This window comes from Miniopterus schreibersii (genome assembly GCF_964146895.1).
Source record: "Miniopterus schreibersii genome assembly, chromosome: 15".
In the NCBI taxonomy this organism is placed as follows: domain Eukaryota; kingdom Metazoa; phylum Chordata; class Mammalia; order Chiroptera; family Miniopteridae; genus Miniopterus; species Miniopterus schreibersii.
Window position 1 is genome coordinate 49802680 of NC_138115.1, and position 27491 is coordinate 49830170.

The 27491-nt window shown below is 51.6% G+C and overlaps 4 protein-coding genes across 9 annotated transcripts in view; 2 read left to right on the top strand and 2 right to left on the bottom strand.

Moving 5' to 3' along the window:
• Positions 1-854, bottom strand: part of PLXNB1 (plexin B1) — a 29296-nt gene extending 28442 nt beyond the window's left edge. The window contains exon 1 of the mRNA XM_081159568.1: positions 803-854. The gene's annotated coding sequence lies outside the window, so the exon portion shown is untranslated. The remainder of the gene's footprint in view (positions 1-802) is intronic.
• A 2113-nt stretch (positions 855-2967) lies between these two features.
• Positions 2968-9179, bottom strand: CCDC51 (coiled-coil domain containing 51). Of its 4 annotated transcripts, XM_081159389.1 has the most exons (5): positions 9102-9145; positions 7437-7543; positions 5519-5838; positions 4415-4579; positions 2968-3888 (listed from the first exon to the last, which is right to left on the bottom strand). In XM_081159389.1, exons 2-5 carry the CDS (start codon positions 7513-7515, stop codon positions 3160-3162), a joined length of 1293 nt encoding a protein of 430 aa, XP_081015515.1. In that variant the 5' UTR covers positions 7516-7543; positions 9102-9145; the 3' UTR covers positions 2968-3159. The 4 variants fall into 4 exon arrangements, with proteins under 4 accessions (XP_081015515.1, XP_081015516.1, XP_081015517.1 ...); XM_081159390.1 differs by lacking the exon at positions 7437-7543 and having other exon boundaries at positions 9102-9179; XM_081159391.1 differs by lacking the exons at positions 7437-7543; positions 9102-9145 and adding an exon at positions 7936-7988.
• A 58-nt stretch (positions 9180-9237) lies between these two features.
• On the top strand, positions 9238-11436 carry TMA7 (translation machinery associated 7 homolog). The gene is made up of 4 exons (XM_081159487.1): positions 9238-9333; positions 9414-9469; positions 9551-9638; positions 11227-11436. The coding sequence occupies exons 1-4, from the start codon at positions 9318-9320 to the stop codon at positions 11259-11261; spliced, it is 195 nt and encodes a 64-aa protein (XP_081015613.1). The 5' UTR covers positions 9238-9317; the 3' UTR covers positions 11262-11436.
• A 2593-nt stretch (positions 11437-14029) lies between these two features.
• ATRIP (ATR interacting protein) lies at positions 14030-27482 on the top strand. Of its 3 annotated transcripts, none has more exons than XM_081160266.1 (13): positions 14030-14373; positions 15748-15878; positions 16560-16730; positions 18304-18422; positions 20277-20434; positions 21682-21783; positions 22136-22262; positions 22445-23125; positions 25654-25790; positions 25916-26007; positions 26427-26507; positions 26829-26966; positions 27317-27482. In XM_081160266.1, the coding sequence occupies exons 1-12, from the start codon at positions 14127-14129 to the stop codon at positions 26931-26933; spliced, it is 2151 nt and encodes a 716-aa protein (XP_081016392.1). In that variant the 5' UTR covers positions 14030-14126; the 3' UTR covers positions 26934-26966; positions 27317-27482. The 3 variants fall into 3 exon arrangements, with proteins under 3 accessions (XP_081016392.1, XP_081016391.1, XP_081016393.1); XM_081160265.1 differs by having other exon boundaries at positions 25919-26007; positions 26714-26966; XM_081160267.1 differs by having other exon boundaries at positions 14041-14373; positions 26714-26966.
• The last annotated feature ends 9 nt before the right edge of the window (positions 27483-27491 follow it).

Below are 27491 nucleotides of genomic sequence, written 5' to 3' on the forward strand. Positions count from 1 at the left end.
CGCCGGGTCCCCACCACCCCGGCCCCCGGCCCGCACTCACCACCCGGCCGGGCCCCGCGGGACGAGCGCGCGGAGGCGGGCTCCGGCCGCTCCGGGCTTGGGATCTGCGCGCGGCGACCTCGCTGCGCCCCCCCCGCCCCCCGGAGGTGGGTCTGGCGGAGCCGCAGCTGTTACCCGGAGACCGAGGGGCGGAAAACTGCGCCCGCCGCCCGCCCCTCCCGCCGCGGCGCTGCCACCGCCGGGAACAAAAGAGACAAAGCCGCGTCGGCCCGGCCGGCTCCGCTCCTTCCCCCCGCGCCCGCCGGGCCGCCCTCCCCCCGCCCGCCACCCAGGCCAGGCCGGAAGCAGCCGACCGAGCCGGGCGCGCGCCCCGAGCGGCCCGGGACCCCGCATTCTATCCCCCGCAGGCTGCGCACTTGCCGAGGGCCCCTGGTGGGGGGCTGGCTGCACCCGGAGGTAGCCACGGCCGCCGCGATCGCGGCGGTGGCGGGGACTGGAGCGCTGCACGCGGCCGCCCCACCCCACCCCGCCCCGCCCCGCCCGGCCTCACCTGCGCGCCCCGACGGAGCTGGAATCGGGAGCCCTGCCGGGGTGGGAGGGGCCGGGCGGGGGTCGCGCCTCGCGCTCCCAGGTGTGGGCGCAGCGCGCGCCCGGCCTCTTCCCGCGGGCCAGCGCTGGGGGCGACCCGCGCGCTCACCTGCTCCGCCCGCTCGCTAGCCACCGCCTCCGCGCCGCGGTGTCCCCAGCCTCCGCCTCCACTTCCAGTACCGGGCTCCGGGGTCGGCCTCCTCCAACTGTTTACCTGGACTCCGGGCGCCTCGTCTCTCCCACCTCGCCCGGTCCTGCCCACCGCCCAGGACTCCCCACAAGGCAACCCCTCCTTCCGGCCCCCACCTCGGGCTGTGCGGGAAGAGCGCAGGCATTGGGGCTGGGGCTGGGTTTACGCCATCGCTAAGCCAAGTAACCTGACCCCCGCCACCCACCACACACACGCACCGGCAAGTGGAGGTGACACCACACCTAGCCGGCTGTGAAAGGAGGGCACGTCGGCTGCAAAAGTACACAAGCAAGGGCGCATTTCCTTCTTTATATCCCGGGTCTGTACCTGGACACACCCCAAGCTGAGAAGCTTTCGGCAAGTCTAAACTCCCTCGCTAGCAAATACCTGGACTTTCCGAGGGAGGAACCGCTGGGCAGAAGGGTTCTCTCTCCAGAAGCCCATTTGTGCCCCCTGCTGGGCCCTTCTCACCCTGGCCGGCCCATTGCAAACTCCAGCGAGGACCTGGCCCGTCCTGTTACAACTTTTGGAAGACTGGCTCAAGGCCATTGGGATGGCCTCCTTGGAGGCAAAATTTGTCACATACACACACATCATCCTGGAAGCCCCCAGGGCCTCCACAAGTCAGGGGGAGCCTCAACCAGAAAGTCCAGGTCATCCACACTGACTACTACCCAAAGAGTTAACACCAGCCACCGACACCCTCTTCCTACCTGCCAACCCCCATCAAGTCTGCCTCCACTCTAATCTATCCAACTCTGCCTTCCAAATTCTCCCTACCCAACTCCTCAGGTCACTCCCTTTCCTCTACCCCCTTCCAGCACCTGATCTATACCTGCATGGCACCTCCTCCCCAGTTCCCTCATCCCTGGCCTCCAACATCAAAGACCAGGTGCCTGTCAACCTGGCACCCCAGCTCCTCCACCTCACTCTTACCTTATATTCCACACTCCCCCACAGCCATCACCACCTCAGCCAGGTCAATCTGTCCTGAGTTCCTCACCTATCATGGCCTGTGTAGCTTGTGGGGTGCCCTTACCATGTGCCTATAATCCTCTCCTCTCTAAATCCATTCGCTCCTCAAGTGCACACCCTCACCCAAAGGGGGACCTGGGACTTCCAAACCCCCACAGTAGCCCTCATTTGTATACAGATATGGCACCTTCTACCCCATCAAGTGTGTGAACATCCCAAGTGCAGAAGTCATTTCATCCTATGCCATCCTGGGGAACCATTGCAAAGAAAACATTGCCAGGGATGAAGTGACCAAATGACCAAGGGACCAGGCACTCAGAGGTTCTTAGTACCCGTGGGGTCATGGGCCTGAGCACAGGGTTGAAGAAGGGAGGGCACCTCATGGGAAACACTTCTGGCTCCACAGGCCTCTGCTTGGCAAGTCCACAGAAGCACCTACCCGCAGACCCTGGGTACCACCTCTGTGTGCTCTGAAAGGAGGTTCTCCAGATGTGCAAGTCCTCCTATACTCCAACGGGAGTACAGTGTGCCTCCCCACTGCTCTTGTTTACTCAAGGACACACAAGGCCACCTGTGGCCATTTAGCCTGGGAGGTCAAAGGTTGCCTTTCCCCTCTGAAAAAGAACAGGTCAGAGGTTCTCAGGACAGTCAGCCTCCATGCCTCCCACTGCACCTCCCGCCTCTGGGAGGCCCCTCCCTATCACTGCCTCTCAGTTTGCACTGCTGGCAGGCTGAGTTCTGCTCATGCCTGTAAAGGCCATCCCTGGGCTCTGTGGGAGGACACCCAGCCCTGGTGGCACACCAGTGCTGCCCAAAGCACTCTGCACCAGGGACCTAGATTGGCCACCAATCCCTGTAATTATGTCTCCAGCAGTATTTACCAACTCTTCCCCCAATCCCTCTTTCCTGCTCCCCTCTGATTATGGCTCCAGCACTAAAAAGAAATTGATCCAGAGAGGGGCAGTAACCATGGTTACCAATGGGTGAGTAGTAGGGTAGGTTCCATTCACTGGAATGCCCAGGCCACCTGACACAGAAGGGTTGGGCAAGCAGAGGGTAGGCCAGCAAACCCAAAATGAAAATCCAGACCTCAAGAATAAATGCATGCAAAACAGTCCCGAACCAAGGAGAAGAGAGGTATGAAGGGGGAGAACAAACCCTTGAGTCTGGAGCCTCAATTTTCCACGGATAAAAAACTCAGTCCAGTATAAATTACTTTAAATAACACAAACTCAAAGACATTTTAATGATACATTAGTACAAAGTTTTCATGATTAATATAAATGAGCACTGCTTGCAAAGGAAAGTGTGCCGGCTGGTGAGCCACACAGACGGTACTCAGACTCAGGCTGAGGTTGTGTGCGCCTCCTAAGGCTTATTTCACTGCTTGGAGTAGGGGCCAGGGGCTAGCTGGCCCTGAACAGCATGTAGAGCATAGGCATTGTGGCCACAATTGTCACACAGGTGACCAGTGTGCTGTAGATGGTGTTCCTATTGACCTGGGCTTCTAGCCTCTGCTCCATGTCCGACATCACCAGGATCGTGCTCCCTTGCTCCAGCGAGGAGCCAGGCAGAGCTCCGTCTGCAGCCTTTGCAAGCTGAACCACCCCAGCCATTTGGCTGAAAGTCTTCTCCAGGCCATCAAGCTGCTCTCGTAAACCCTCTAGACAGGAATGGACCTGCCTGGAATGGCTGAGCTGCTCTTTCAGGGCAGCTGAGAGGACATCTGTGTCTCTGACTTGGGGGGGGGAAGTACCTGCCTGAGACCCAGAGCTCTGCCCCGGCTCGGCTTGTACCAGGCTCCTTAGGTCCACTATGAGGTCATGGAGGTCCCTGTGCTGGAGGGAGTAGCTGGATGCCTGTTCTCGAATGGCCTCCTGGAGGCTCACAGGTCCCTTCTGTGCCTCCAGGAGTAAGGCCTTCAGCTCCTGTAGCCGCACACGGTTCACATAGGTGGAGCCAGCCACACCAATCAGGGCGCCCAGGACTGACCCAATGAGGGACCAGTTTTTGGTCCTCTCGGCCCGCGTGCGCTCCTTCTCATGACTTTCCCGCACAGCTGCAGAGAAGAGGGAGAACTTCTCTCGTTCGGAGTCCTCGGCACGCAGGTAGGCTGTGCGGAGCCTCTTCTCCTCCTGCAGAAGCGAAGCTGTGTTAAAGAGCAACAACGTGGCCCTGCGGCTACAGCTGCCGGCAGATGCCCCACCATCATGTCCCTGAGGCTCAGCCTCATGCCCGGCACAGATGACATGCCAATGAATGAAGGCAGCATAAGCCTGGTTGTGTGGGGGCAGCAAAGGAACCAGGGGTGGTTGAAGTGGCTGCACTGTCCTCTTACCCAAAGTCTTGGCTTTTATCAGACACGGACTGATGTCTAGAGAATACATCTATCAGAAGGGAAGTGTCTGGCACTCTCTGGGCCAGCCCCCTCCATGGTGCTCCCTCCTTAGCAACCTAGGGCCCACATCATAGTGCCCTGGGTTGCTGACCCCAGTACTCCAGGAGAAAATGGGTGGGTGGGCTCAGGAAACCTGGGGCCCAGTCCCTCCTTACCAGGTCTCTAGCCACCAGACCAGTCAGGGCTCCCACCTTGCTCCTCCATGACCTGCCAAGCTAGGATCCCTGTCCAGCTGAGGAAGGGCTGCCTCCTGGGGTGCCTACCTGCAGCATCCTGTGCTCCAGAGTAGCCAGTTCCAGGTACTGGATGTCCTCTTTGGAGATGCGGTCCAAGCGGTCCCTCACCTCCTTTAGCTTGGCCTGCTGCACCTCCAAGTCCTCCAGAGCCTCGCGGACAAGCCCTCGAGCCACCATGAACACTTTCTCTGCCTGCAGAGGGAACAGCGGAAGTCTTCTGCTCCCTCTCTCCACACCCACACAGGCTCAGCCCATTCCCAGCAAGACTGGCTAAGAAAGGTCAGTGGGGTGTCAGCACAAAAGGTGGAATGACTTCCTCAGAAACATAATCCTGGCTCACCCAGTCACCCTCAAAGGACAACCCCATCAGAACCACCGGATTTATCCATTGAAGCAGAAATAACACGGCCCTGAGAATCTGGAAAACAGCTAAGAATGCACACAATCTGCGCCAACCCAGCCAACTGTAGCCTGACACAAACCACAGAAAGAAACCTACGTTCTTAAGATGTTTTGTGTGTTACCTAATTTACACCTCACAGCAGTGCCATGAAAGGCATTGCTACAGCTTCCATTTTACAGACCCCAAGGCAGCTCAGCCAAGGTCATGACCTCCAAGGGGAGTGACAGCACTGTTCCCCAAAACCTCCAGCTGAAGCCCAGGTTTCCACCACGCTACACTGGTCTGCGCTGAGGCAGGAGCAGGAACATGGGTGGCAGAATGCTTTCCCCTGCCACAAAGGACTTGACCAACACAAGCAGCTCTTTCCTCCTCACAGTGCGATGTTTCCCAGGAGCTCCACCTTCACAAGGGAGGTCTCACTCCACATGGGGCTTTAACACTGGAACGCAGGAACCCTCCAAGCCACTCTCATCACCCCAGTCAATGAAGGAAGTGTCTGCTGGCCTTAACGGGAAGATGGTAATGGCCAGAGACTCACTGGTATACAGCAACTTGTTTTCAGTAGCATCAACCCCAGGTTGCCATGAAACAGCCAAATCCCTCTGCTAGTGGAATTTGTTCAAGAAAAGGTTCATTTGGATGTGGCTGGTGACTTGTTAGGCAGGAGTCTCCAGGCCACACTTCCCCCGTCAGAGGGCAGGGTGAATCACCTGGGCTCCCCTTCTCACCTCAGTCACGTTTCCCTGGGCCTCTCGAACCTCATTGAGTCCGACAAACTCTTCATATCTCTCCCACCATGTCTTGGCTGTGGAGGACACTCGCTGTTGAATGCTGTGCCCCACGGCTCTTCCCAGCACTGAGAGGCGGTGGTACAGCCCAAGGGCCACCTCTTCAGGTCTTTTTTCTCTGGGCTGGCTGGGGCCTGGGCTGCACAAAGTCCTGGTCATCAAGATGTCCCTTCCAAGGAGGCCTCTCCGCACTAGTACTGGGGGCACACCCACAATGTACTGCATAGCAGACATGGGGCTGCACCCTGTCATCAGGAGATCTGTGGGGGGACACCAGACAGATCAGCTCACAGCTGAGAAACGGTGGCCATATGTCAGGTTTCAAGGTCTAGGGTCAGTTCTAAACCGACTATCATTAAAAGTCCAAACTTAGTGCTACTCTGCTGGACTTGCAGGCTGCAGCCACTGCGGTCAGGCTTCCTACCCCAGTGCACTTGGACCATGGGACACACCAGGGAAGTACATACACATATGTATTTAGGAAATCATGCCTCCCACCTCCCTCCATGATGCCACACAAAACAGACCCTCCCATTGTACCCACACCCCCAGGTCTCTGTTATGACTCAGGTAAGAATTCTGGTGCCCAGGCTTCTGATAATGTCAAAGAAAATTCTCAAACCTGAGTTGTGTCCATGCTGACAAAGCCCCACAAACTCCCTAAGAAACTGTGGAACCGAGGGGATTTCAGGGACAGATTCCTGTATGAGACCATCAAAACCAACCTCCCAGACTCTCTGGAGGTGCCTCAGCTCCTGGGAAGCAGGGTGGGGCTTATGTTTGAGGACACAGATCATGGGTTGCCCAACAGAAAAGCCCCTCCTCACAGAGGACAACTTTTCTTAGGTTCCCACCAGCCCTTCTCCTTCTGCCCTCCAAGTCCCAGGCTAATATTTCTCACTTTTTTTTGGTTAAACCTTACCCAAGGACGTTTTCTCCACTGTCTTCAGGGAGGGTAAGGGGGGGGGGAAGAAACATCAATGTGAGAGAGACATCATCGATTGGTTGCCTCCCTCACATGCCCCAACAGGGGCCCGAGATTGAACCTGCAACCCAGGTAAGTGCCCTTGACCGGAAATCGAACCCAAGACTCTTTGGTATGTGGGCTGACACTCTGATCACTGAGCCACACTGGCCAGGGCACATTTCTCACTTTCCATAAGTTTTCTCTCTCCTCTCCGACCTTAGTAACTGTTCAACAGGGTAGGTTTCTTTAACCTTTCCCCTTTCAACCTCACTTTGATGTTCAGGGCCCAACAACGCCTACTTCTCCACCTGAATGAGCAGCACAGGGAGTCTCCCATTATCCCCTCTTCCCAAGAGTGGGCCATGTGACCTGTGTTCGTGGGCAAACCTGGGCCAGCAGCACCCTCCTCTGGCCAAACCACCCCTCTACCCCACAAGCTCCCAACTACTGACTCTGGCTGTCAGAGTGACACCTGGTGGCCAAACAACCAGGCCAGAGAAAGAAAAGCAGAGGAAGCTGGAGACACGAAGACAAATAGGAGGTGTTCCAGTTATAAAGAAAGGGGCTTCCTCGCAGACTGAAGGGCCCTGGGTTTGATTCCAGCCAAGGGCACGTACCTTGGTTGCAGGCTCGGCCCCTGTCAGGGCAAGTGCAGGAGGCAACCACTTGATGTGTCTCTTCAACATTGATGTTCCTCTCTCCCTCTCTCTCCCTTCCACTATCTCTAAAAATGTAAGGGGAAAAATATCCGCAGGTGAGGATTAAAAAAAAGAAAGGGGCTTTCTGATGTAGGTGGAACAGAGATGGGTCAGAGCACCCAGCCTCCCCCCATGCCATGCTTGGAGAAGCTCAAATCCTCTTGAAAACTACATTGGTTGGGTAGGGACATACCTCTTGGACAAAAGTGGGCCTGAGCTGAGAAACAAGAAGGGGGCATCCCTGTAACAGTGGTTCCAAGTTGGTGCTGCATCTGAACCCCTGAGTCCCAGTCATAAGGCCTAAGGGAGCACATGTCATCCATGCCCCAGTGGTCGAGCAAGCCACCTAGGCCTCAATGCCAATGCCCGCTGCAAACAAGCTGTGACCCCACAATAGTCCTGCAGGTGTACCCCTCATCAGAGCAGAGCATGCTGCCTTGCAGCCCTGACCAACACAGCACCACTCTCCTCCTTCTAAATAACAGTTGGCAGAAAGGTGTCCACCTTGGCTGTCATTACTTCCTCAGCCCCCTTCTCTCGATTCCATTCCACCAAGGTTGCTCCCCTGGAGGCCCTGCAAAACATCCACCTGGCCAGATCCAGCAGGAGCTTTTCAAATTCCTTCTCTACTATCTCTGCAGCTTTCAACACCCTCTTTTTGAAATCACTCCTCCCTCTTGGCTTCCTCCTACCTTCTTAGCCTCCTTTCCTGGATCTTCCTTTTCCAGCAGCCCAGTCCTGGACCCCAGAAGGACACCCATCCCTGGCAGAGATGACAGCTACAGCCTCCTGTGAAGTTTTGGCTTCCTCTCCTGCCCCCCACAGCTATTCTTCACATGGTAATCAGAATTATCCTAGGAGCCTCCTGACATGTCTCCCTGCTTCTACTCTAGCCCCTACAGTCTACTATGAACAGAGCTGTGGTCCTTTCAAAACATATCTCTCTCTGCTCAAACCCTGCAACAGTTCCTCATTTTTCTCAAGGTAAAAGCAAGTCCTTTCCATGGTCCATAGGGCATCCACCTCCTGGCTCTCATTCTCCAACCTCATCTCCCACTAGTCTCTCCTCACTCTGCTCCAGTCACAAGGACCGTCCCCCCAACTCCAGCTTTATTGAGATATAATTGACATACACCATTGTATAAGTTTAAGGCATACAATGTTATGGTTTGATACACCTACATACAATAAGGTTAGCTAACACATCCTTCACCTAATTACCATGCATGGGCTTCTTGATATGACTGGAACACCCTAGGCTATCTCCATTGCAGAGTGTTCACACCAGCTTTCACTATCTGTACTGCTTGTCCCCTCCCCCTTTTCAAGACCTGCTCAAATGTCATTGCCACCTCCCCACCCCAGCATTCCTTACCCACTCTCTGCTTTATTTTTCTCCATGCACATATCACATGACCTAGGATATGTACTTCACTTATTTACTTGGCTTATAATCTGTCTCACCCACCAGGGTGTCAGCTCTGCCAAGGCAGGCACTGTTTTGTTCACTGCCGCATCCTCAGGGCCTAGAATAATATCTGCATATAGTATACTCAACAAAGTACATTGTATGAATAAACAGTTTGCAAAAAGTCGCAACCTGTACTATATTATAAAACCTAAACTCCTCTGGGTGGCCTCCAAAGCTCTAGGACCAGGTGATCTAACCCCCACTCTGCCACCTCCCTTGCATCTCCCCCAGCCACGCAGTGCTCTCCAAGCTTGAAGGCCTTTGCACATGCCCCTCTCTCTCTCCCTGCAGTGCTCCCGCCCCCCACGCACGGTCCAGGCCCGGAGCCTTCCGGTTAAGCACCCCCTTGGCTTCCGGACCTCCGCTGGGGACAGGACCACCCCGTACCTGGCCCGCCTAGCGCCCGAGCTGCAAACCCAACCGGGCACCTGCCACTCAGTTGAGCCTTTAGCGCCCGCCTCCAGAAGGCCGCAACTTCCGGTCTAGGAGCGCAACTTCCGGGCCAGGAGCCAATCAGCGGGCTGTCATGGCGGCATAGGCGCAGGGGTGGGACAGGGAGCTCAGCTTCCGGTGGCAGGGTCTGGGGAAGGGGCGGCAGGCGCCATGTCCGGCCGCGAAGGTGAGTGTGCGGCGATGGCGGGGCGGGGTGGGTCGCGACCCCGGTGGGGGCCCGGACGAACGTAGTCGTGTCGCCCACAGGTGGCAAGAAGAAGCCCCTGAAGCAGCCCAAGAAGCAGGCTAAGGAGATGGACGAGGTGAGGACGGCGCGGGGACGTGGGCGGGCGCCGAGGGGCTGGGAAACGCGCCGGGAGTGACCCCGCTCTGCTTCTCCCCAGGAAGATAAGGCATTCAAGCAGAGGCAGAAAGAGGAGCAGAAGAAGCTTGAGGAGCTAAAAGCGAAGGCCGCGGGGAAGGGCCCCCTGGGTAAGTGAGGGCCGGGTGGAGCCCAAGCAGGACAAATGTCCAGAGCATCACGCTCAACCCGGGCCCAGCAGGTCCGTTTCCTGCCTCATTGGTGAGTGGCGAGGTCTGAGTTCTCAGGATACGGCGGGCGGCCCCAGGCCGGCCTGGATTCGCCGCAGCAGGAAGGGTCGGGAGCCAGACCGGGGCTGGAAACGAGGTCGCCTCCTAGGCTGGCTGGGCTTCCCTTCCTTAGGGAAGCGGCAGAAGTGGAAACAGATTTGTATACAGTATTTTACACAAAATTCGAACAGTTGGGCTTCCAAATAGCCTCCACAGTTTCACTGCTTCATGACTTAGTACTCGTAAAGTCTTAAGTACTTTTGCATCCTGAGTCTTTTTTTGCTTCCCGATAAGCGTATAAAGTACAGGCTCCTTGACGCGCTATTGCTCTATATACTTTTTTTAACCTAATCCCCTACCGTTCTGCCTCTTCTTTTCTTCCTTTATGTAAGAGAGATTCAGATCAAAATATTTTTCAAGCCTAGCAGCCCCAATATTTTCAGTGCTGCTTAAGCGCTATTTAAAATAATCAAATTAGTGATTATTTCCTCCACAGTTGTCTTTGCCCTGTTTGGGTCACTGTGAACCACACTGGGGGCAATAGAGGTTGGGATGGTAGGAGTGTCCTCTAGGGCTTCCCAAGACTTCTATCCCAGTGGGTTTGGTTCATTGTTGTTTATCCACACAGCACTGAGATTCTAGCTATTGAGATCCCTTTTTGAATGATGTGATGAGATATTTTGCACCTTCCCTTAGAGAGATCAATCCTTAGTGAAATCCTATACTGCTTGTTTCCATTGAACATCTACATTTTTAAGGTTTACTTTGTCACAATAGGCTCTTCATTCCTTTATTAGGCATACTTAATTTTACAACTATTTCTTAAAGTACCTACTGTGTGCCAAATATATAGTCACTTGTAAATAGGGTAAAATAAAGATTGAGTAAGCCAGACCCCACAATCATAGTATAGAACGGGTGGGGAATGCCCTTATACAGCCCATGAAATCCTTTGGTCTGGCCCTGCCAAGGCCTCACCAAAGAGCAGTGGGGTGAGTTAATCGACCAAATAGAGCAGGTTAATTTCAAGTTAATTTTGTGTGGCCCTTGACAGAAAAAATGTTTCCCCACCCCTGGTATAGAACATAGTGTGGTGTGATGTGACAGTTAAGAATATGAATTTGGAAGTCACATTACCTGGGTTGGAATCCTGGTTTCATCCCGTACCAGTTTATAACTTTGAACAACACTTAATACTAGGACTTCATTTTCTGTAAAATGGGTTGCTGGGGGTGAGGACTACATGAGCCAGTCTGTGAAGTACACAACAGTGTGGCTCCAGACCAGTGCACAGCCATTACTTGTGCCCCTGCCTCATCCTCGTTCTGCTTCACCCAGAGGAGATAATATTGGTAAAGCCCTGTACATGCTCGTGTCAGAAAGAATGCCCAGTGTGAGAACTGAGCCTTACTAGGATCCAAATCAGGCCCTGGGGCTTCTACCATAAGAACTGTATTTTCCCCTAACATTTCTTTTTTCTTTTTTGCAGCCACAGGTGGAATTAAGAAATCTGGCAAAAAGTGAATTATTCCTTTTACCTCGGGCAATGGCGATCCTTAATTTCACTCTTGTTTTAACATCTGGATTCCCTGTCATAACATCTCTTGCCACCTATAGCTAGAATGAAGTATTGTCTTGGAGCCTGTTGTACAGTTAAGAATAAACTTTTGTAAAAATAATAATAATAATAATAATCATGCAGTGGCTCATCTCTTCATTTCTTCTCACTCTGCCATTTCAACCTTAGCTGTGAGGTCAGAGGAAACCCAGCGCAGAATTCTGTCCAAGTGTGTTCTTCAGTCTTTGTTCTATCCAGTACCCTGTACCACGTGGAATTAAACCAGCTCATTTGAAATGGCTGCCATTTTTGTGTGGTTGTATATCCGATGGAATACTTTACATGAGGTTAGTGGAAGAATTTGTGTTTTGAAAAAAGCCATCTTTCTCTGTTTTGACATCCACATTGCCATTTCTTTTAATGGGGTTGTTCATCTGTTCATGTAAAGGGTCTGTTATATGCAGGCTGGGCTTGTGCCAGCAAACAGTTTCCATTGTCAAGGAACTTCTCCATAGGAGGGGAGCAGGACAAATACACATGATATGCACTATGAAGGGAAGTAAACTGGGGGAAGGAGATTCCAGAAAGCCTCAACCAAGCTTACTCTCAGGTCTCCAGTTCCACTAGGACTTCAGAAAGGTCATTCCTAGGTTCCCGTATCTTACACCCCACATTCAACCCATGAGGAAAATTAAATCTGACCCCTTCATACTTGTAAGAAGTTATTGTAAGAACTACCCCCCAACCATAAAATCCCTCACCTGGATTACTGCATATCTGATTTGTCTTACGGTCCTACCCTTGCTTTCCGACAGTCCAGTCTACTCAGGACCTAGAGTGATCTTGCTAAACTAAAGTTATACATTGTCGCTCCTTGGCTCAGAATTCTTAAATGGCTTAGAGCAAAAGCCAGAGTCCCTACAATGACCAATGAGGCCCTAAGGGATCTGGATGCCACTCCCTGCCCTTTGATAACTACTATTCCTCACCCTGATCCATCTTAAGCCTCAGTGGCCTATATTCCAAGCAAGCTCCTGCTTCACTCTTGTCACCAACTCTCCTGTCACTCTTCTGGAGACCCCCGTTAGAGAACTCAAACATCACAGTAGTGAGTGGCAGTCCAAATGTCTCTTACTGTTTCACTTTTTCTCCTAACATTTGTTGATTATCACCCTTGACTCCAGGAGTAAATTCCTGGAGGACAGAGGTCATCTATATAACGTGTGCTAAATGCACATGTATTGGAACAATTCAGAGGCACAAGTCTTTGAATTTCCCCTCCAGAACCTTTGATTTAACTATGAGAATGTGTTCTTAAAAAGGTCTCTAGAACTGGTCAGATTTTGCTAAGTCAGACTGAAAGGTTTTGATAGATTGAAGCTTGGTCTATGACTAATGTGCTTCATATTAAGAGAAAAAATTTAAAAAAGCCTCTTTGGTCCTCAGCCATCAGCTGCACAGCCATCAGCACCTTCTTTGGACTTCAGGCATTCTCCGTGGGGCCTTGCCAGCTGGCACCCAGCCATGTGCTGCTGAGAACAACCCCTCTGAGAGCCAGTGCCAGCACACTGTCCTGAGAGTGGAGCCTGATCCCTCCTGACAAATCAAGTACAACACTGTCTTTATAGGACCAGAGACCTGCAGCAATTACCGCTTAAGCATTCGACATTTAGGCAGCTGAGGGAAACTACCAATTACCTCAAAAAACAACGGGTATTCTAGGCTCTGACAATCATCTCCCTTTCATTTACTGTTTTTAAAAACATTCATAGGACATTCACAGGCTACCTTTGGCACTGAGCATGCAAGGATGAGTATTGCCTGTTACTCTCCAACATCTGTTCCTGCTAACTATCCTGCACACAGCTGCTACCCAATAAAATCCTGTCTAGCCCAGCTTGACTCTGCTCCCCTTTGAAGCCTTACCTTCTCTCTGCCATAGATAACTCCTACCTGGCACTTGTGTGGCATCCATTTTGGTGGTGTATTCTTGTCTTAGTCTTGTGTGCCAGCCTCCTTGCCCACAACCTGTAGGGCAGCCCAGGGGCCACTTACAGGGGGCCGTTCTTCCTGAGCCTCATTCATTTCTATATGACCAGCTCTTGGGACAAAAACACTCAAGCGCTCTCAGAGAAATGAATGAATGATGTTAACTGCCTGAGCAGTTAGCTCCCACTCTCCAACACAAGCACAGCCTTTTCAGGATCACCTTTTCTCAGACTTTATTCCCAAGACCTCCAATGTACACATTCAAAACTGTACTCAAACATGTCTGCTCACAACAGTTCTATTCATACCCTCCCGCCAAACCCACTCTCCTAGACTCCTTCCCCAGAGAACCTCGGGGTATGAGAGAGGTGGGTCCAGAGGGGTCCAGCGGGAGGTCAGCGAGGTGGCAGAAACCAACCCCCTGAATGCTGGCTGCTTCGCTTCACTCGCGCGCATGTGAATGTCAGGCCAACTCTTCCAGCGTCACTGTGTACCCCTCGTGCAGCCACCCACGCGGCGGAGCTGGCGAGCCCCGGACCCAGGCCCCTGGTAGCTCGGACCTGGCGGCACAGAGCCCCCGCCACAGACCTACTGAGTCACAGAAGTAGGTGCAGGGGGCAGGGCGCGACCGAAAAGAGCAGGCGCCTGGCGGAGCACGGCGGCGCGCTGGGATGTACGTCACTTCCCCGCGCCCGCCGGCTGGCAGCTGATTGGCCCGTGGGCTCGGAGGCGTGGCCCCAGCGGCGGAGGCGGTGGGCGGCGCGCGGGCGGTTGGTCCAGCTCTGCGGCCTCGCGGCGGCCGGACCCGGCGCTGTGCCTTCGGAGACCGGCCGGCGGCAGGCATGGCTGGAACCCCCGCGCCGGGCAACAGGAGGCGGAGCGGGCCCCTGGCGCCGGGCCCCGGCCCGCCGCCCAGCGCCGGGCAGCCTCCCAGCAAGCGGGCCCGGGGTTTCCCCGCGGCCGCAGCCCTGGACCCCGAAGATCCGTTCGGCCTTCACGAGGACTTCACCGCGGACGACCTGGAGGAGCTCGACACCCTGGCGTCACAGGCCCTGAGCCAGTGCCCGGCCGCGGCTCGGGACGTGCCCAGTGAGTCCACCCAGGGGTCTTTTCCCTTAGGGTGATGCAGACCTCGCCAGACACCGTGATGGCTGGTCGCCTCGAAACCCACGGCGCCCGCTGCCCTCGGTGTCTTGCACCCACACTGCCTCTACATCTTTTTAAAATATGGGAACAGCTTGATTTAAGCAGCGATTGTGTCCCAGAATGTCCTTTGATATTGGGGAGAAATGGGTCAGGAATGTCAAACAACGATTTGAAATGTAGAAAGCTAGGTTAACAGTTTACTTTAGTTTCTGAAGTTAGGGCCACTAGGTTCTAGTTCTAACAGAGATCCTTGGAACACAACTCCCACCACTATCAGAACCATCACTCCCTAGGCTTGGAGACCCATTCTTGTAACAGGTTTGGGAGGCTTTCGATCTAATGAAGACCACTGCCCCCCCTTGAGCCAAATGAGCAAAAGAGGGACCTGGCAGAGGCAAGAGATAAAAAAATTTGTACTAGGTGCCCAAACCTTAGGAACTGCAGCACACTTAGCAATGAGCAAAAGACAAAAACCTCTTTCTTCGCGGAGCTTATGTTCTATTGGGGAATGAGTGAAGTCTCTTGGGGCTCAAAGTGTTGAGAGCACCTTGCATCTCTGCTTGGATGCCTCACAGGCATCTTAAATTCCCAAGTCACTTCCTGGAAACCCAGTTATCCTCCAGCATCTCCAGCATGGTGCCCGGCAAAGCAGACATTCAGAAAACACTGATTGATGACTAAATGTTCCGCACAACAGTGACCAGCACCACTGTCCATCAGCTGGCACAAGAAGACAGCTCCCTTTCCTTGACCAAACATCTAATTCCAAATCCTGTAACTTTACCTTCTTAATCTATCTCTGGAATCCATCCTGTTTGCATCATCTCTACCATCTCTCTGATCCAAGTTTCCATCACCCCTCCCATAGACATATAGTCTGTTAAATTGTCTCCCCAATTCCAGTCTTGATTCCCTACAATTCAGACTTCACAGTTGTAATTTTACATTTATATGTGTAAGGACAGTCCATTTTGCCCACCGTCGTAGCTTTAGAGACTAAATCATGCCTGGCATGTTGCAGGTGCTCAGTAAGTATTGTTGAGTAGATCACTGCGTTCTGACCAGCGAGATCTTCGCAGTGCCTTTCAGCCTTTAGCTGAGACTTAAAATTGGGCGGGTGATGGAGAGAGGGTGGCATGATCTGTTACTTCATAAGGATCCTTTGTAAGTTAGGGTCATATTCCTAGGTTGGAAAGACCTGTGCTTCCTACGAGATCTTCCTCTGATTTACCTTCAAGAGTGATTCTTTTTAGCATCATCTGGCAAAAGTGGGAAAATGTTGGGTCCTGAAAAGTATGTGGGAACTGTTTTTTACAGGTGTTCATAACGTCCCCAGGTTAGATGGGATGTCCAAAAATCCTGCAGGGAAGAACAGAGAGAGTGTTCCAGTTAAAGATAATTTTGAATTAGAGTTACTTCAGGCTCAATACAAAGAACTTAAAGAAAAGGTAAGTGACTTTAACTTGTGGTTTTTACAGCTAATTCATTCACTTATGCATGCATTGTGCAATAAAATACATGAAAGTTTTAAAACAGGAGTCCAAAAATTACCCCATAAATGGGGGAAGGCTGGAAAAGAAAGCCAAAAAATTGAAGCTGAAAGAACCTAAATCTTAAGATTCCTAACAGACCAGGCAAGAAAGGAAACACTGTATACCAGACCCAATAAAAGATACAAGCTTCCTCTTTTAGCAGAGATATTAGTTTATAGCATGTGTTGTGTAAGGAACACATCATCATAATGGTTGCTGTTTTCATTAGCAGTTTTGCAGAAAAACAGACATCCTTCATATGACCACCTGGGTTCCTAGGAAAACCAGGAACATAATGTGGAATTTTAGTTCTGTGAAATGTGTGAGCCAGATTGTTTAAGACTTACTAGAGCCTACAGAATCTGCATTTGTGAGCGACAAGCGTATCTTTAAGCTGTCTTGCTGAATATCAGCTGTTCCACAAGCAGGCCTAGCAAACCGTGGTGACATCTCGTTTGTACAGGTATTTTGAGCGCAAATTGGTCTATAGGACACATTTTACATGGGCTTTCTCCATCTTCCCAGCCACATGTTGAAATAAGTACATATGTAGTTTTCCCTTACAAACTTTTCACAAGATTGATTTGGGATTTACAGATGAAGGCAATGGAAGAAGAAGTTCTCATTAAAAATGGAGAAATTAAAATTTTGCGAGACTCACTGCATCAGACAGAATCCGTTTTAGAGGAACAGAGAAGATCACATTTCCTTCTTGAGCAAGAGAAAACTCAAGCACTCAGTGACAAAGAAAAGGAATTCTCCAAAAAGGTGACCCAGAGTATTTGTTTAGGTCTTTGCAGGAATAAATCACTAGCTTAGACTTTTCAGAAACAGGTTTAAATTAGGGCTCTTTCAGCAGATCAGAAACTCAACTGATCTAGGTTAAGCCAAAAGGAAAGGTGTTGGCTTCCATAACTAAGTCTGGGGAAAACGGGTGTGCTGGGGCCTCAAATGACTCAAGCCTTGCCAGGGCTCGTCTTTATTCTCTGTACTACAGATGGGCTCTATCCTTATGCTAGAGGATGTGTTCTCTGGAAGCTCCTGGGCTCATATGTCATAGCTCCAGAGCAGACTGAAGATTTGAAAACTTCAAGTTTGAAAATTTTGGGGAAGTTTTAAAATTTAAACTTGATCTAACCTGAATCAGGTGCCTGTCCCTGAACCAGTCACTGATCTAACCTGAATCAGGTGCCTGTCCCTGAACCAGTCACTGTAACCACAGAGATAATAGCTCTCATTCAGATCATATAGTCATCCCTGGCCAGTGTGGCTCAGTTGGTTGAGTTGTCCCATGCACCGAGAGGTCTCTGGTTTGATTCCAGGTCAGGGGACATGCCCAGATTGTGGGCTTGATCCCCAGTAGGGGCGTGTAAGAGGCAGCTGATCGATGGTTCTCATTGATTCTACCTCTCCCTTCCTGTCTCTTTCTAAAATCAATAAAACTTAAAAAATTAAAAAAAAATAAAAACCAAATCACATAGAGGTAGGGAAATGATTATTTCTCAGGGGAGGAAGATGCTGTTCCGGGAAGAAAGAGAGTAGGTGTCCAGTATGTATCACCACTTTCCTTCAGCACTTCCCAAGTCTTCGGTCTTATGGACATGGGGTCTTATTCTGCCAGTACTTCATTCAGCAAGCGTAGCAAACTTTAAAGAAGCACTGCCTGCGCCCAGCACTAACAGCAGTGGTTGCCTTTCCATACGCATGATGAAGGGCGAGGGGTTTGCACTCAGGCAAACAGAGTTAGATTCCAGGCGTTAACACACGAGTGGTGATCTCACAGCAATGACTTAAGCTCTATGCCTTGTATCCTTTATCTATTCTAAGAAATAACCAGAAGGGTTGTTGGGAGACTAAACAGTTCTGCACTTACTGTGTCTGGTGCTGTGCCTGGCACAGAGTGTGCTCGGGCAGTGACAGCAGCTACTCTTAGCTATAGACCCTGTGGGCCAGAGCAGCAGGGGCCCGCACACAGCACAGGGTCTTGTGAAACTTCCAAATGCTCTGCCCTGACTTTCAAGAGGACCTGGAATTGTGCACCACTGCATACATTCATTAGAAGGTCAACACGTTACTGTGAGGTAGGGCACCTTGTCACGCTCTGTGCTGGGTATTGGGCAGTCATTATTTAACGTCCCTGATCGTGAAGACAGGTATTTCTAGAATGCGATGTATCTTTCAGAAAGAAGGCTACAACTTGATCCTTTAGGGCATTTATGTCACAACGGACTTTCATTCTTATTCCTCGTTGCTTGTTTTCCATGGGCCTGAGATTTTGAAGCCGAGAGGGATTTTTGTGTATGTGGTGTATATTGACAAAGTATGTTTCTTTGCCTTCCAGCTCCAATCACTGCAGTCTGAACTCCAGTTTAAGGATGCAGAGATGAATGAATTAAGGACAAAGCTGCAAAGCAGTGAACGAGCAAATAAACTAGCTGTTTCCTCCCTTTCCCACAGCAGGTAATGATGGTGCTGGCAGGAGAGTTTGGTTTTGCACTGTTTAGTAAAAAGTCTGAAGAAGGGCGTCAGGCTCGTTCTGAATGAAGGCCAGTTAGACTGCCGTGGGCCTAGATCCTCTTCGCTGAAGGCCTCAAAGGTGGTTTGGATGAGGCTTGAATGGTTTGGGTCATCACAGCATAAAAGCCCCACATTCTAGACGTGCTTCCTCTGTGTAGGACTTGTAAACACAGCTCCTTGGGACTGGAAAAGGCCAGAAAGATCATCTCCAAACTTTTGGAGGTGGGCAAGTCTTCATTTTTATGTCATTTGTTTTAAATAACTGATTTTGCCCCAAGCATATTTCAGTCCCAGCTACTTGGAATACTTTTTCTCATTTGCTGCCCTGGCGGTCTGTGTCCCACTCCCTGCCTGCCGGAAAAGTGTGGCAGTGTCTCTGTCAGCTTTGAAATGTGAACAGTGTGGGTCAGGGCACCTCTTTCTGGTATTGAGCATCCCGCTGCCTGTGCTCGGCCCTGGCAGGGTGTGAAACTGACGTCTTGCCTGTGTCGCCCAGGTAAGACCGGAGAGCAGCGGGGTCCGCCCTCACCCCTCCACGCAGCAAGGCCTCGGCGCTGACCCGAGCGGGGGCTGCGACTGCTTCTCTAGCGGGCCGTGCTGCTCAGGAGCTGGCTCCAAGTTGCAAGACACAGCACACAACACACTTTTTTCTAAAGTCATTTTTTATTTTTCAATTACAGTTGACATTAATATTATATTAGTTTCAGGTGACAACACAGCTTCTCATTGACCCTCTTTGTACTGAAAATCTTTGAATTCTGTCCCTATTGAAAAAGAGGTTGTTCCACATTGAAAACGTGTTTTGGTGGAATTAGAAATAGTAATGGAGCCCAGCTGGGCGTGGCTCAGCAGTTGAGCATGACCTAGGACCCAGGAGATCGCGGTTCGATTCCCAGTCAGGGCACATGCCCGGGTTGTGGGCTCGATCCCCAGTGAGGGGTGTGCAGGAGGCAGCCGATCAATGACTCTCTCATCATTGATGTTTCTATCTCTCTCTCTCTCTGTCTACCTCTCCCTTCCTTTCTCTGAAATCAATAAAGTTATATTTAAAATAATAATAAAATACTGAAGTGACAGGTCTTTAAAAAAAAGAAATAGTAATGGAATTATGGCCAATATTTTGGGGTGATTAGAAGAATATGGAAATAAAAGGTTCAATAAAATATGAAAGGTTTTTTTCAACACTTTGGATTAAAATGCCTTGAATTTTTTTCTTTGCATTTTTATTACACCATTGCTAACTTTTATTACATTTCTTTGGTTTTTAGTTTATTGGGGAAACATTGGTTAATAACATTATATAAGTTTTAGGTGTACAACTTTATAATACAACATCTGTATACTTCATTGTGTGCTCACCACCCAAAGTCAAGTCTCCTTCCATCACCACACATTTGACTCCCTTTATGTTCTTCCGCTATTCCCTTCCCTTCTGGTAATCACATATTGTCTGTTTCTGAGTTTGGTTTTTGTTTGTTCATTTGTTGCTTTTTGCTTAATATCCCACATATGGGTGAAATCATGATTCTTGTCCTTTTCTGTCTGACTTATTTCACTTATAATGCTCTGAAGATCCATCCAGGTTGCCATAAATGGCAATAGTTCATCTTTTTTTATGAAAATACCTTGCATTTTACACTGTGGTCCTGACAAAGAATGACAGATATATAGAAGATAAAACCTTTGGTCAAATCACCTAGATGTGAAAGTTTAAAGCTTGTTAGAAGTTTTATAACCAGGTATTTTAAGTGGTTTGAGCAGAATCATTACTTTCTTTTCATAGTTAACTTTTTCCAGTCCTAGGAAAAGCTCTTCTGTGGTTCTAAAGGCAGAAGCATGTTCTCCACAATTTGGAAAACCATCTTTCCCTACAAAGGAGTCTTTTAATGCTAATATGACCCTTCCCCACCCCTGCCACACAGAGCCAGGATACAAGTCGCTGGCGGGCAGAGAAGGTAAGTCAGTCTGTTCATTGTCTCGCTGTCTAACAGATCACCAAACTTGTGGCTTAAAACAACAAGTCCTTATTTTCTCTTGGTTTCTGGGGGCCAGCAGTTCTTACAGGGAACAGTGAGGATGGTTTGTCTCTGCAGGGGCTAGAACCCCTGAAGTCTTGTTTGGGGCTGGAGGATCTGTTTCAAGGTGGCTCGCTCACGTGGCTGGCAACAGAAGTCTTCTCCACATGTGAGCATCTCCACAGCGCTCCTTGGCTGATCTCATAACCTGGCAACGCTGGAGCAGGCAAACCCGGAGAGAGCAGGTGGCAGCTATGCTAATCATGGCCTAGCCACAGAATCACATAGCATCACTTCGGCCACATTCTGTTTGTTAGAGGCAAGTCACTGAGTCTGGGCCATATTCAAGGGAAAGGAAACTCGGAGGCACCTTCTGAAGGGAAGTGTGTCAAAACATTTGCAGGCATATTTTAAAACCTCCCATTCAGCGTCCATTGACATGCCAAAAACCCAGCCAGTAGCAGGGACACATTTTCCTTTCATAGCCCAGCCTTGAGCTTGTACAGCCCAGGCCAGACTGAGGGAATGCGCCTGCTTTCTAGAGACAGTCTAGCATTAGTAGGTTTTCACTCTGAGACTGACCTGTGCCAGCTTATAACACACATATTGCCCCTCTCCCCTACCTACCACCAGCCCTTTCAAATCACTGGCCATCACGCCACCTCTTGAGAACTACAGCCACTCACATTTTTGGAGTCTAGCAACTCCAGGCTCAGTGTAGGGTAATGTTATTAGCAGGCAGTGGAGCCCACCAGCCTGGCCATGAGGCCCAGTCACACTACTTACTGGCTTGTGTGATTTGGGCAAGTCCCTTAACCTCATGCCTCAGTTGTCCTACATGTAAAACAGAGCTGATGATAACACCTCGTAGGGTTGCTGTGGGGAACAAACAGGCTAACATGCAAAGCTCTTAGAACCCGTGTCTGGAACATAAGAAGCACCATATACACTTTAGTGGCTCCTGCTTTTATGTGACTGCCTCACTTTGAAGTGGGACAAACAACTTAAGTTTCTTTTCCTTTTCTTGTGCGAGTTCCTGTTTCACAGGAGGAAGCTAAAGGACAAGAGGGTTCCTGAGTTGCTTTGACTAGAAGAAGTGGAAGAATCTGTTTTAAACTTGTTATATTTTTTGAGTTTCTGATATGCCTGTGCTTTTGTGCTCAAGCTTTGATTCACATTTTATCTAGTTTCAGAAAATAAGACCCACAGTCTGGGAGGTGACCCCATAAAGCAAGAAGAGTCTCAGAAAAATCTTGTTGGCAGCCTGATGCAGAGATCAAACACTCGAGGTACCAGACTCCCTGCTCCTCCTGCTTGAGGCCCGCATGGCTCCCATTATGCTCTGTGATGCTGCCAGTGTCCTTAGCTAATGCCGGAGAACTGGCCACGGGTCTGAGGAGCAGTCCCCCAGGCAGCCCTTTAGAGGGTTCAGGGAAGTTGTAGTTGTGACTTAAGCAGACTAGAACTTGGAAGGGGTCAAGAGCAGGTATGTCCCAGAGCCCTCAGCACCCACAGGTGGCTCAGTGGGGCTTAGTGGCAGCTTAGAGGATAGTTAGCATCCAAGGTACCCTCACTGGCTCCTTCTGAGACCATAGAAAGGCCTCTGTGTCAGAACCTTCTAGAGCGCCTTGTTTCCTGCAGGTTCCATTTTGATAAACCTTCTCCTGAAGCAGCCTTTGATCCCAGGGTCATCCCTAGGCCTGTGCCACCTCCTGAGCAGCTGTTCTGAGGCTCCTGCCAGCCTGTTGCAGCCACTGGGGTTTGGCAGGTAAGCATAAGACTCCTAAACTTGTTTAGAAAGAAGTTTCCAGGAACTTTCTGGGACTTGGTCAGCCTGGGAGGCCTATGTGCTAGACAGGGTAACTAGAGAATTTGATAGGCAGGTTGTTTGGGGCCCTTCACCTTATCTCCATCTCACACTTGTGTATTTTCTTTTGTGTTTGTTGCTAGCTCCTTGACTGGGATTTCAGGTCTGAGGACCACAGGTTCTCGCGATGGTTCCTTTCCCCTCTCGGCCCTTCGAGAAGCACAGAACCTGGCACTTACCGGACTGCATCTGATTGCCAGGGATGAAGGCTCCTGTGACAGAGACCCAGCAGAGGGAGGCAGAAGGGCCTTCCCGCTCTGCCAGTTTCCTGGAGCTGTGCATCTCCTCCCCCTGGTACAGTTCTTTATCGGCTTACACTGCCAGGCTCTGCAGGATCTGGCAGTAGCCAAGAGAAGCGGAGCACCTGGGGACTCACCGACACGCTCCTCCCATGTGAGCTCTGGGGTAGAGGCCGGCGCCGAGGACTCACTCTGCAGCTTGGAGAACTTCTGTGTGGCTTCACTGAGCGTTCTCCAGCACCTGGTGTGCCACAGCGGAGCAGTCATCCTCCTCTTACTATCAGGAGCAGGGGCGGATTCTGCTGCGAGGGAAGGAAACCAGAGCCTGGTTTCCCCCAGGGATGTGACCTCAGCTCCAGGGGGGCTTGCTGATGGCCAAGGCCAGCATCCACTACTGAAGATGCTTCTTCGCCTATTAGCTTTCTCTTCCGCAGCAACAGGTCACCTTCAAGCCAATGTTCTCAGCCAGTGCCTTAAGGTTTTGGTGAAATCAGCTGAAAATTCTCCGTGTGATTTCTTGCCCAGGTATAAGGCAGCATGGGAGGCAGGGTTCCTTGTGGGTCTTAGCTGACCCCTTGGTGTTTATCTGGTGGCCCTTGGACTTTGCTTATATCTTGACTTATCTGTACTGCTCAGTTCTAAGCCTTGGTTAGGTTCTAAGGCTTCGTTCAGGGAGTTCTGAAGTGATGGGAAGTGAGACGAGGTATTGGGAGAACCACAGAAGTAGGTTATTTGGCTTAATTTTGCCTCTACAGCAGGTAAGCAAAAGACACACATGATAAAAGAAGACTGTTAGCTACTAGAGAAGAGTGTCCTGCCCCCAGGCCAGGCAGAGGCTCAACCAAGAGGCCTTTGAACCTGGGACATGGATCGGGTAAAGACCACCTATCACAACCACATTTAAGTTTGGTGGGGTTCTCTAAGAAAGCAGGGTGCGGGGAGGGTCGGCCACCCACAAGGTGACCTTGCTGAGAATCTGCCTGTCATTGTGTCCACCTCTGACATGAGCCACAGGCCACTTGCTCTTACAGTTTGTTGGAAGTGATAGTATAGTTAACCTAGCTCAGGAACACGAGTGTCCTCACTTCCTAACGAGGTTCCAGAGCCTCAAGACTGGGAGGACCTATAAACACCATTCTGCCCATCCCCTCATCCAGTTACCCCATCTTCCCCTCTGTTCCACCAAGAGGCCAGTTCTTTATTGGAATAACTACTAGCCATATATCTTTTCCTCTCTGAGCCAAGATACTTCTTGCTAAAACACTTCCAGATCCTGAAACACTTCAGTCTGATCTTTCTTCAAGGTGGTGCTCAGAGCTGAACCGAAGAGTGCAATGCAGTGTGGGCAGCTTGGTAGACACAGATCCATTGCCCAGGGGCCAGGCAGGGGCCCAGCTCAGTGGCTGGTTGCCTGTTTCATATTTGTTGCATGACTGAATTCCAGAAACCATGTTTTTACCATTTCTCTTGGTAGATAAACCCTTGTTCCATTCCTGTTCAGCTTGTCCTTAGGACATCAAAAACCAGCCATGTAATGGGTGCTTACCACAGGCCAGCCAGGCACCCCTGTTCACTAGCTCTGTGACACCCCGGCCCTGCATCCTTACACAGCCTGGCTCACGGAGCACTCGGTATTTGCTGAGTGATACACTGGAGGTCGGGAGATTTGCCTGAAATCCCACAGTGAGCATGCTGGGTGGGTTTCACACCAGTTCGTCTCCTGAGCTTTTGCTCTTGAACACTGACACTACCTCCCACTCGGTGCTCCTCCGAATCCCTTCCTGCTTGCCAGCTGAACCCCACTACCGCACAGCTTCCACTTGACCTTGGTGTAAACCTGGGGGCGGGTTCTGCCAGGGCACTAAGTATGCGGTGCTGACAGGCTGCAGCCTCCTAAAGAGCACCCTTGTCCACCCAGGCTTGAGGGCACATCACCCTCAGACCCTTGTAGCCTTAGGTCCAGGGTTGCCCCCAGGTACTAGGGTGGTAAAAGGGGCTTTGGAGTAAATAGTCCTCACCCCCAACTCGAGCTGGAGCAGTGTGACTTACCTATTGTGCATTTGGGGGCGCTGCAAAAATTCATTTAGAAAGAAGGCTCTGGTGCTATCAAGAAACAATTTGGAAACCACTGTGTTGTATATAAAGATGGGCATTTCATGTAGATAGTTTCAGGGGCTTTAGTGGACTAGTTAGGAGCCACTTCTAACAGCCAGGTTAAATTCCAGTTTCTCACAAGCTTCTACGCTCCCTGGCAGTGGAAAACATTCAGCTTCTCTGCCGTGAGGATTTGCTCTAAAATGAGTCTGGTCCAAATAGTGAGCCCTGCTTCCTAGTGCCGTCTAAGGAGTAGTCAGCCCTCGATGCTGTGTGCAAAGATGCAGATGCAGGGAGGGGGACACGCATGTAGAACTTCCTCCCCACCCATGAGGCTGGGTGGGCTGCACAAACAGCAATGGTTGTCTTGGGACTTGGTTGTTGGTAATAGCAGTCCCTTTGGCCTGACACTTGGGGGAGAGAGTGCCCAGCGCCCCTCACTCGGGCACACCTCATACTTGCCAGCAGAGGAGCTGTTGTCTCTGACAAGTGGAGAAAATGCTCTTCCTCACTCGGTGAGTGGTTTCTAAGATCCAACCATAGCCAGTCCACATTTGTCACTTCTGGAGCCTGGCCAGGTCTTTGGTGGACATAGGACATTTCTTTCACCCAAGTTAAGACCTGCCTCCCTATTTGGGAGCAGAGGCAGGAAAGAGCCCAGGAACAGTGTGAAGGCCAGGCCCCCAGGTCCATGGAGGCACCCTCCATTTACTAGGTGGCACTGTGCCAGGTAAGGGCCTGTCATCTCTAAGCCCAGCAGTCCAGCAGTGAAGGTAGTGCCCACTCCATGTAAAAGCAGGTGGTTGGCTGGCATTTGAACCCAGGCCTGTCTGAACCATGTCTCTGCTTTGTATTGGCCTGCCTGGCTTCCTGTTCCCTCCAGTGAAAGCGGGGAGGGGGGTGCTGAATCATGGGATTGGGTTGGAGGCGTCACATCCCTCTGGGCCCCTGCATTTTAGGTTGCAGTGTGTGTTCCCGCTGCTGCCACAGTGTCTCAGCCCCGAGATCCCCCTGCCCAGCGTGCTGCTGACGGTCCAGCTCCTCTCCCTCCTGGTGGACCACGAGAAGCTCGCGCCTCAGCTCTGCTCCCACTCTGGTAAAGCCGCAGGGACAGGTGTTCGAACTGCTCCTGCGGGGTGTGGGGAGGGTGGCGGCAGGGCCAGGTTGGGGGTTTCCGCAGCTTGTACCAGGGTCCCTGCGTGAGACGGACATTCTTTTCAGAAGGTTGCCTCCTCCTGCTGCTGTACATGTATATCACCTCAAGGCCTGACAAAGTGGCCTCGGACACACAGTGGCTTCAGCTGGAACAAGAGGTAAAAGTGCTGGAGCCCCCCCCATGGACTAGTCACCACTCCACCCACCCTAAGAGCCAGTTTTCCCTCCCTCGGAGAGGGGGCTTTAATTTTGGTAGCAAGAGTTTAGCCACTAACAAGGTAAACTCACTTGAGGGGCCTTCACACTACACAGCTGCAATCAGGGTCCTGGGGCTTGGCAGAGTTGCCCGCTAACTGAACCTACCTTGGCTCTAGGGCCTGGTGGCTGAGGTGGGGCCTGGAGGCACACGGGCTGTTGGTGAGACACAGGCGTTGGTCCTGAGTCCGGTCTGGGAAGGCCCCGCACCACTGCCTCTTGGACCCCATTCATGCACACAGGCAGGTGGAGCTCTGTGGAAGCCTGAGGAAGGCCTCGCTGTGATGGGGGCTTGTTCTGGAACAGTCCGCTCTTGTTCTAGGCCGTGTGGCTCCTGGCTAAGCTGAGTGTGCAGAGCCCCTCATCCCCACTTACTGGCTCCAACTGCCAGTGCAATGTGGAGGTGAGTGCCCAGGGCAGGCAGGGGCAACAGCGGGGCAGGTCTGTGGGTGGGCAAGGGGTCCCGTGTAAGGACCTCATGCTGCTTCTAACCCTAGTGCCCCCACTCAAAACCCCTCTCACTTCGGGTAGCTGGGAAAGGTGCTGCCCAGCTGTGCAAGCTGTTTGGGTACAGGCACCATGAGACCTGCCCTCGGTCTGCACCCCCAGGTGGTGAGAGTGCTCACTGTGGTGCTGCACAGACAGTGGCTGACAGTGCGGAGGGCAGGGCGGGCCCCAAGGACTGAGCAGCAGAAGCAAACGGTGCGGTGTCTGCGGGACACAGTGCTGCTTCTGCACAGCCTGTCCCAGAAGGACAAGCTCTTCACAGTGCACTGCGTGGAGGTCCTGCATCAGTACGACCAGGTCATGCCCGGGGTCAGCACGCTGATTCGAGGTCTTCCAGATGTGACTGACTGTGAAGGTGAGCAGGCAGGAGGGCCCCCCCCCCGCCCCAGCTCACCTGGGGTCCCCCCCCCCGGGAAGTGCAAGGACAAGTCAGACTCCCTGGTCCACAGGCCTCCATCCACCACAGCCTTTGCCAGCATATCTGGCTGCCTTTTGCTCATATCTGTTGAGTCAGTCAGGCAGAGTCACGATTTTTCCAGAAACATTCCTGTCTAAATTGCCTTTGTATCACTTTGCTTGCAGTAGCTGAGGGAGCAAGCCTGGGCGTGGAAGGGTCTGGTTAGTTCCTGCGTGGGGGGGGGGACACTTCCCCCAGTCCCCAGCACTTCGGCCTTCACCATGGAACCCTCTTATCTCTTGGCCCAGAGGCTGCCCTGGATGACCTCTGTGCCACTGAGACCGATGTGGATGACCCGGACATGGACTGTGGCTGAGGTCTCTAAGCATCGAGCCACACGGTGGCACCAGCGCTGCTGTTTTCCTCACCTCCTGGACTGATTAAAAGCTGTGACCCGCTGTTGCGAACACGCCAGCCCTGTGT

Bases quoted from the DNA above. Each gene is read 5' to 3' on its own strand.
- CCDC51 (XM_081159388.1), bottom strand. From the start codon at position 7,566: ATGGATGACATGTGCTCCCTTAGGCCTTATGACTGGGACTCAGGGGTT. The intron at 5,839-7,436 runs GTATGTCCCTAC...GTCCCCCCACAG, and splicing joins GGCCCACTTTTGTCCAAGAG to ATCTCCTGATGACAGGGTGC. The intron at 4,580-5,518 runs GTGAGAAGGGGA...TTCCCTCTGCAG, and splicing joins CCCAGGGAAACGTGACTGAG to GCAGAGAAAGTGTTCATGGT.
- TMA7 (XM_081159487.1), top strand. The intron at 9,470-9,550 runs GTGAGGACGGCG...GCTTCTCCCCAG, and splicing joins AGGCTAAGGAGATGGACGAG to GAAGATAAGGCATTCAAGCA. The intron at 9,639-11,226 runs GTAAGTGAGGGC...TCTTTTTTGCAG, and splicing joins CGCGGGGAAGGGCCCCCTGG to CCACAGGTGGAATTAAGAAA.
- ATRIP (XM_081160267.1), top strand. From the start codon at position 14,127: ATGGCTGGAACCCCCGCGCCGGGCAACAGGAGGCGGAGCGGGCCCCTG. The intron at 26,008-26,426 runs GTAAAAGTGCTG...CTCTTGTTCTAG, and splicing joins GGCTTCAGCTGGAACAAGAG to GCCGTGTGGCTCCTGGCTAA. The intron at 26,967-27,316 runs GTGAGCAGGCAG...CTCTTGGCCCAG, and splicing joins AGATGTGACTGACTGTGAAG to AGGCTGCCCTGGATGACCTC.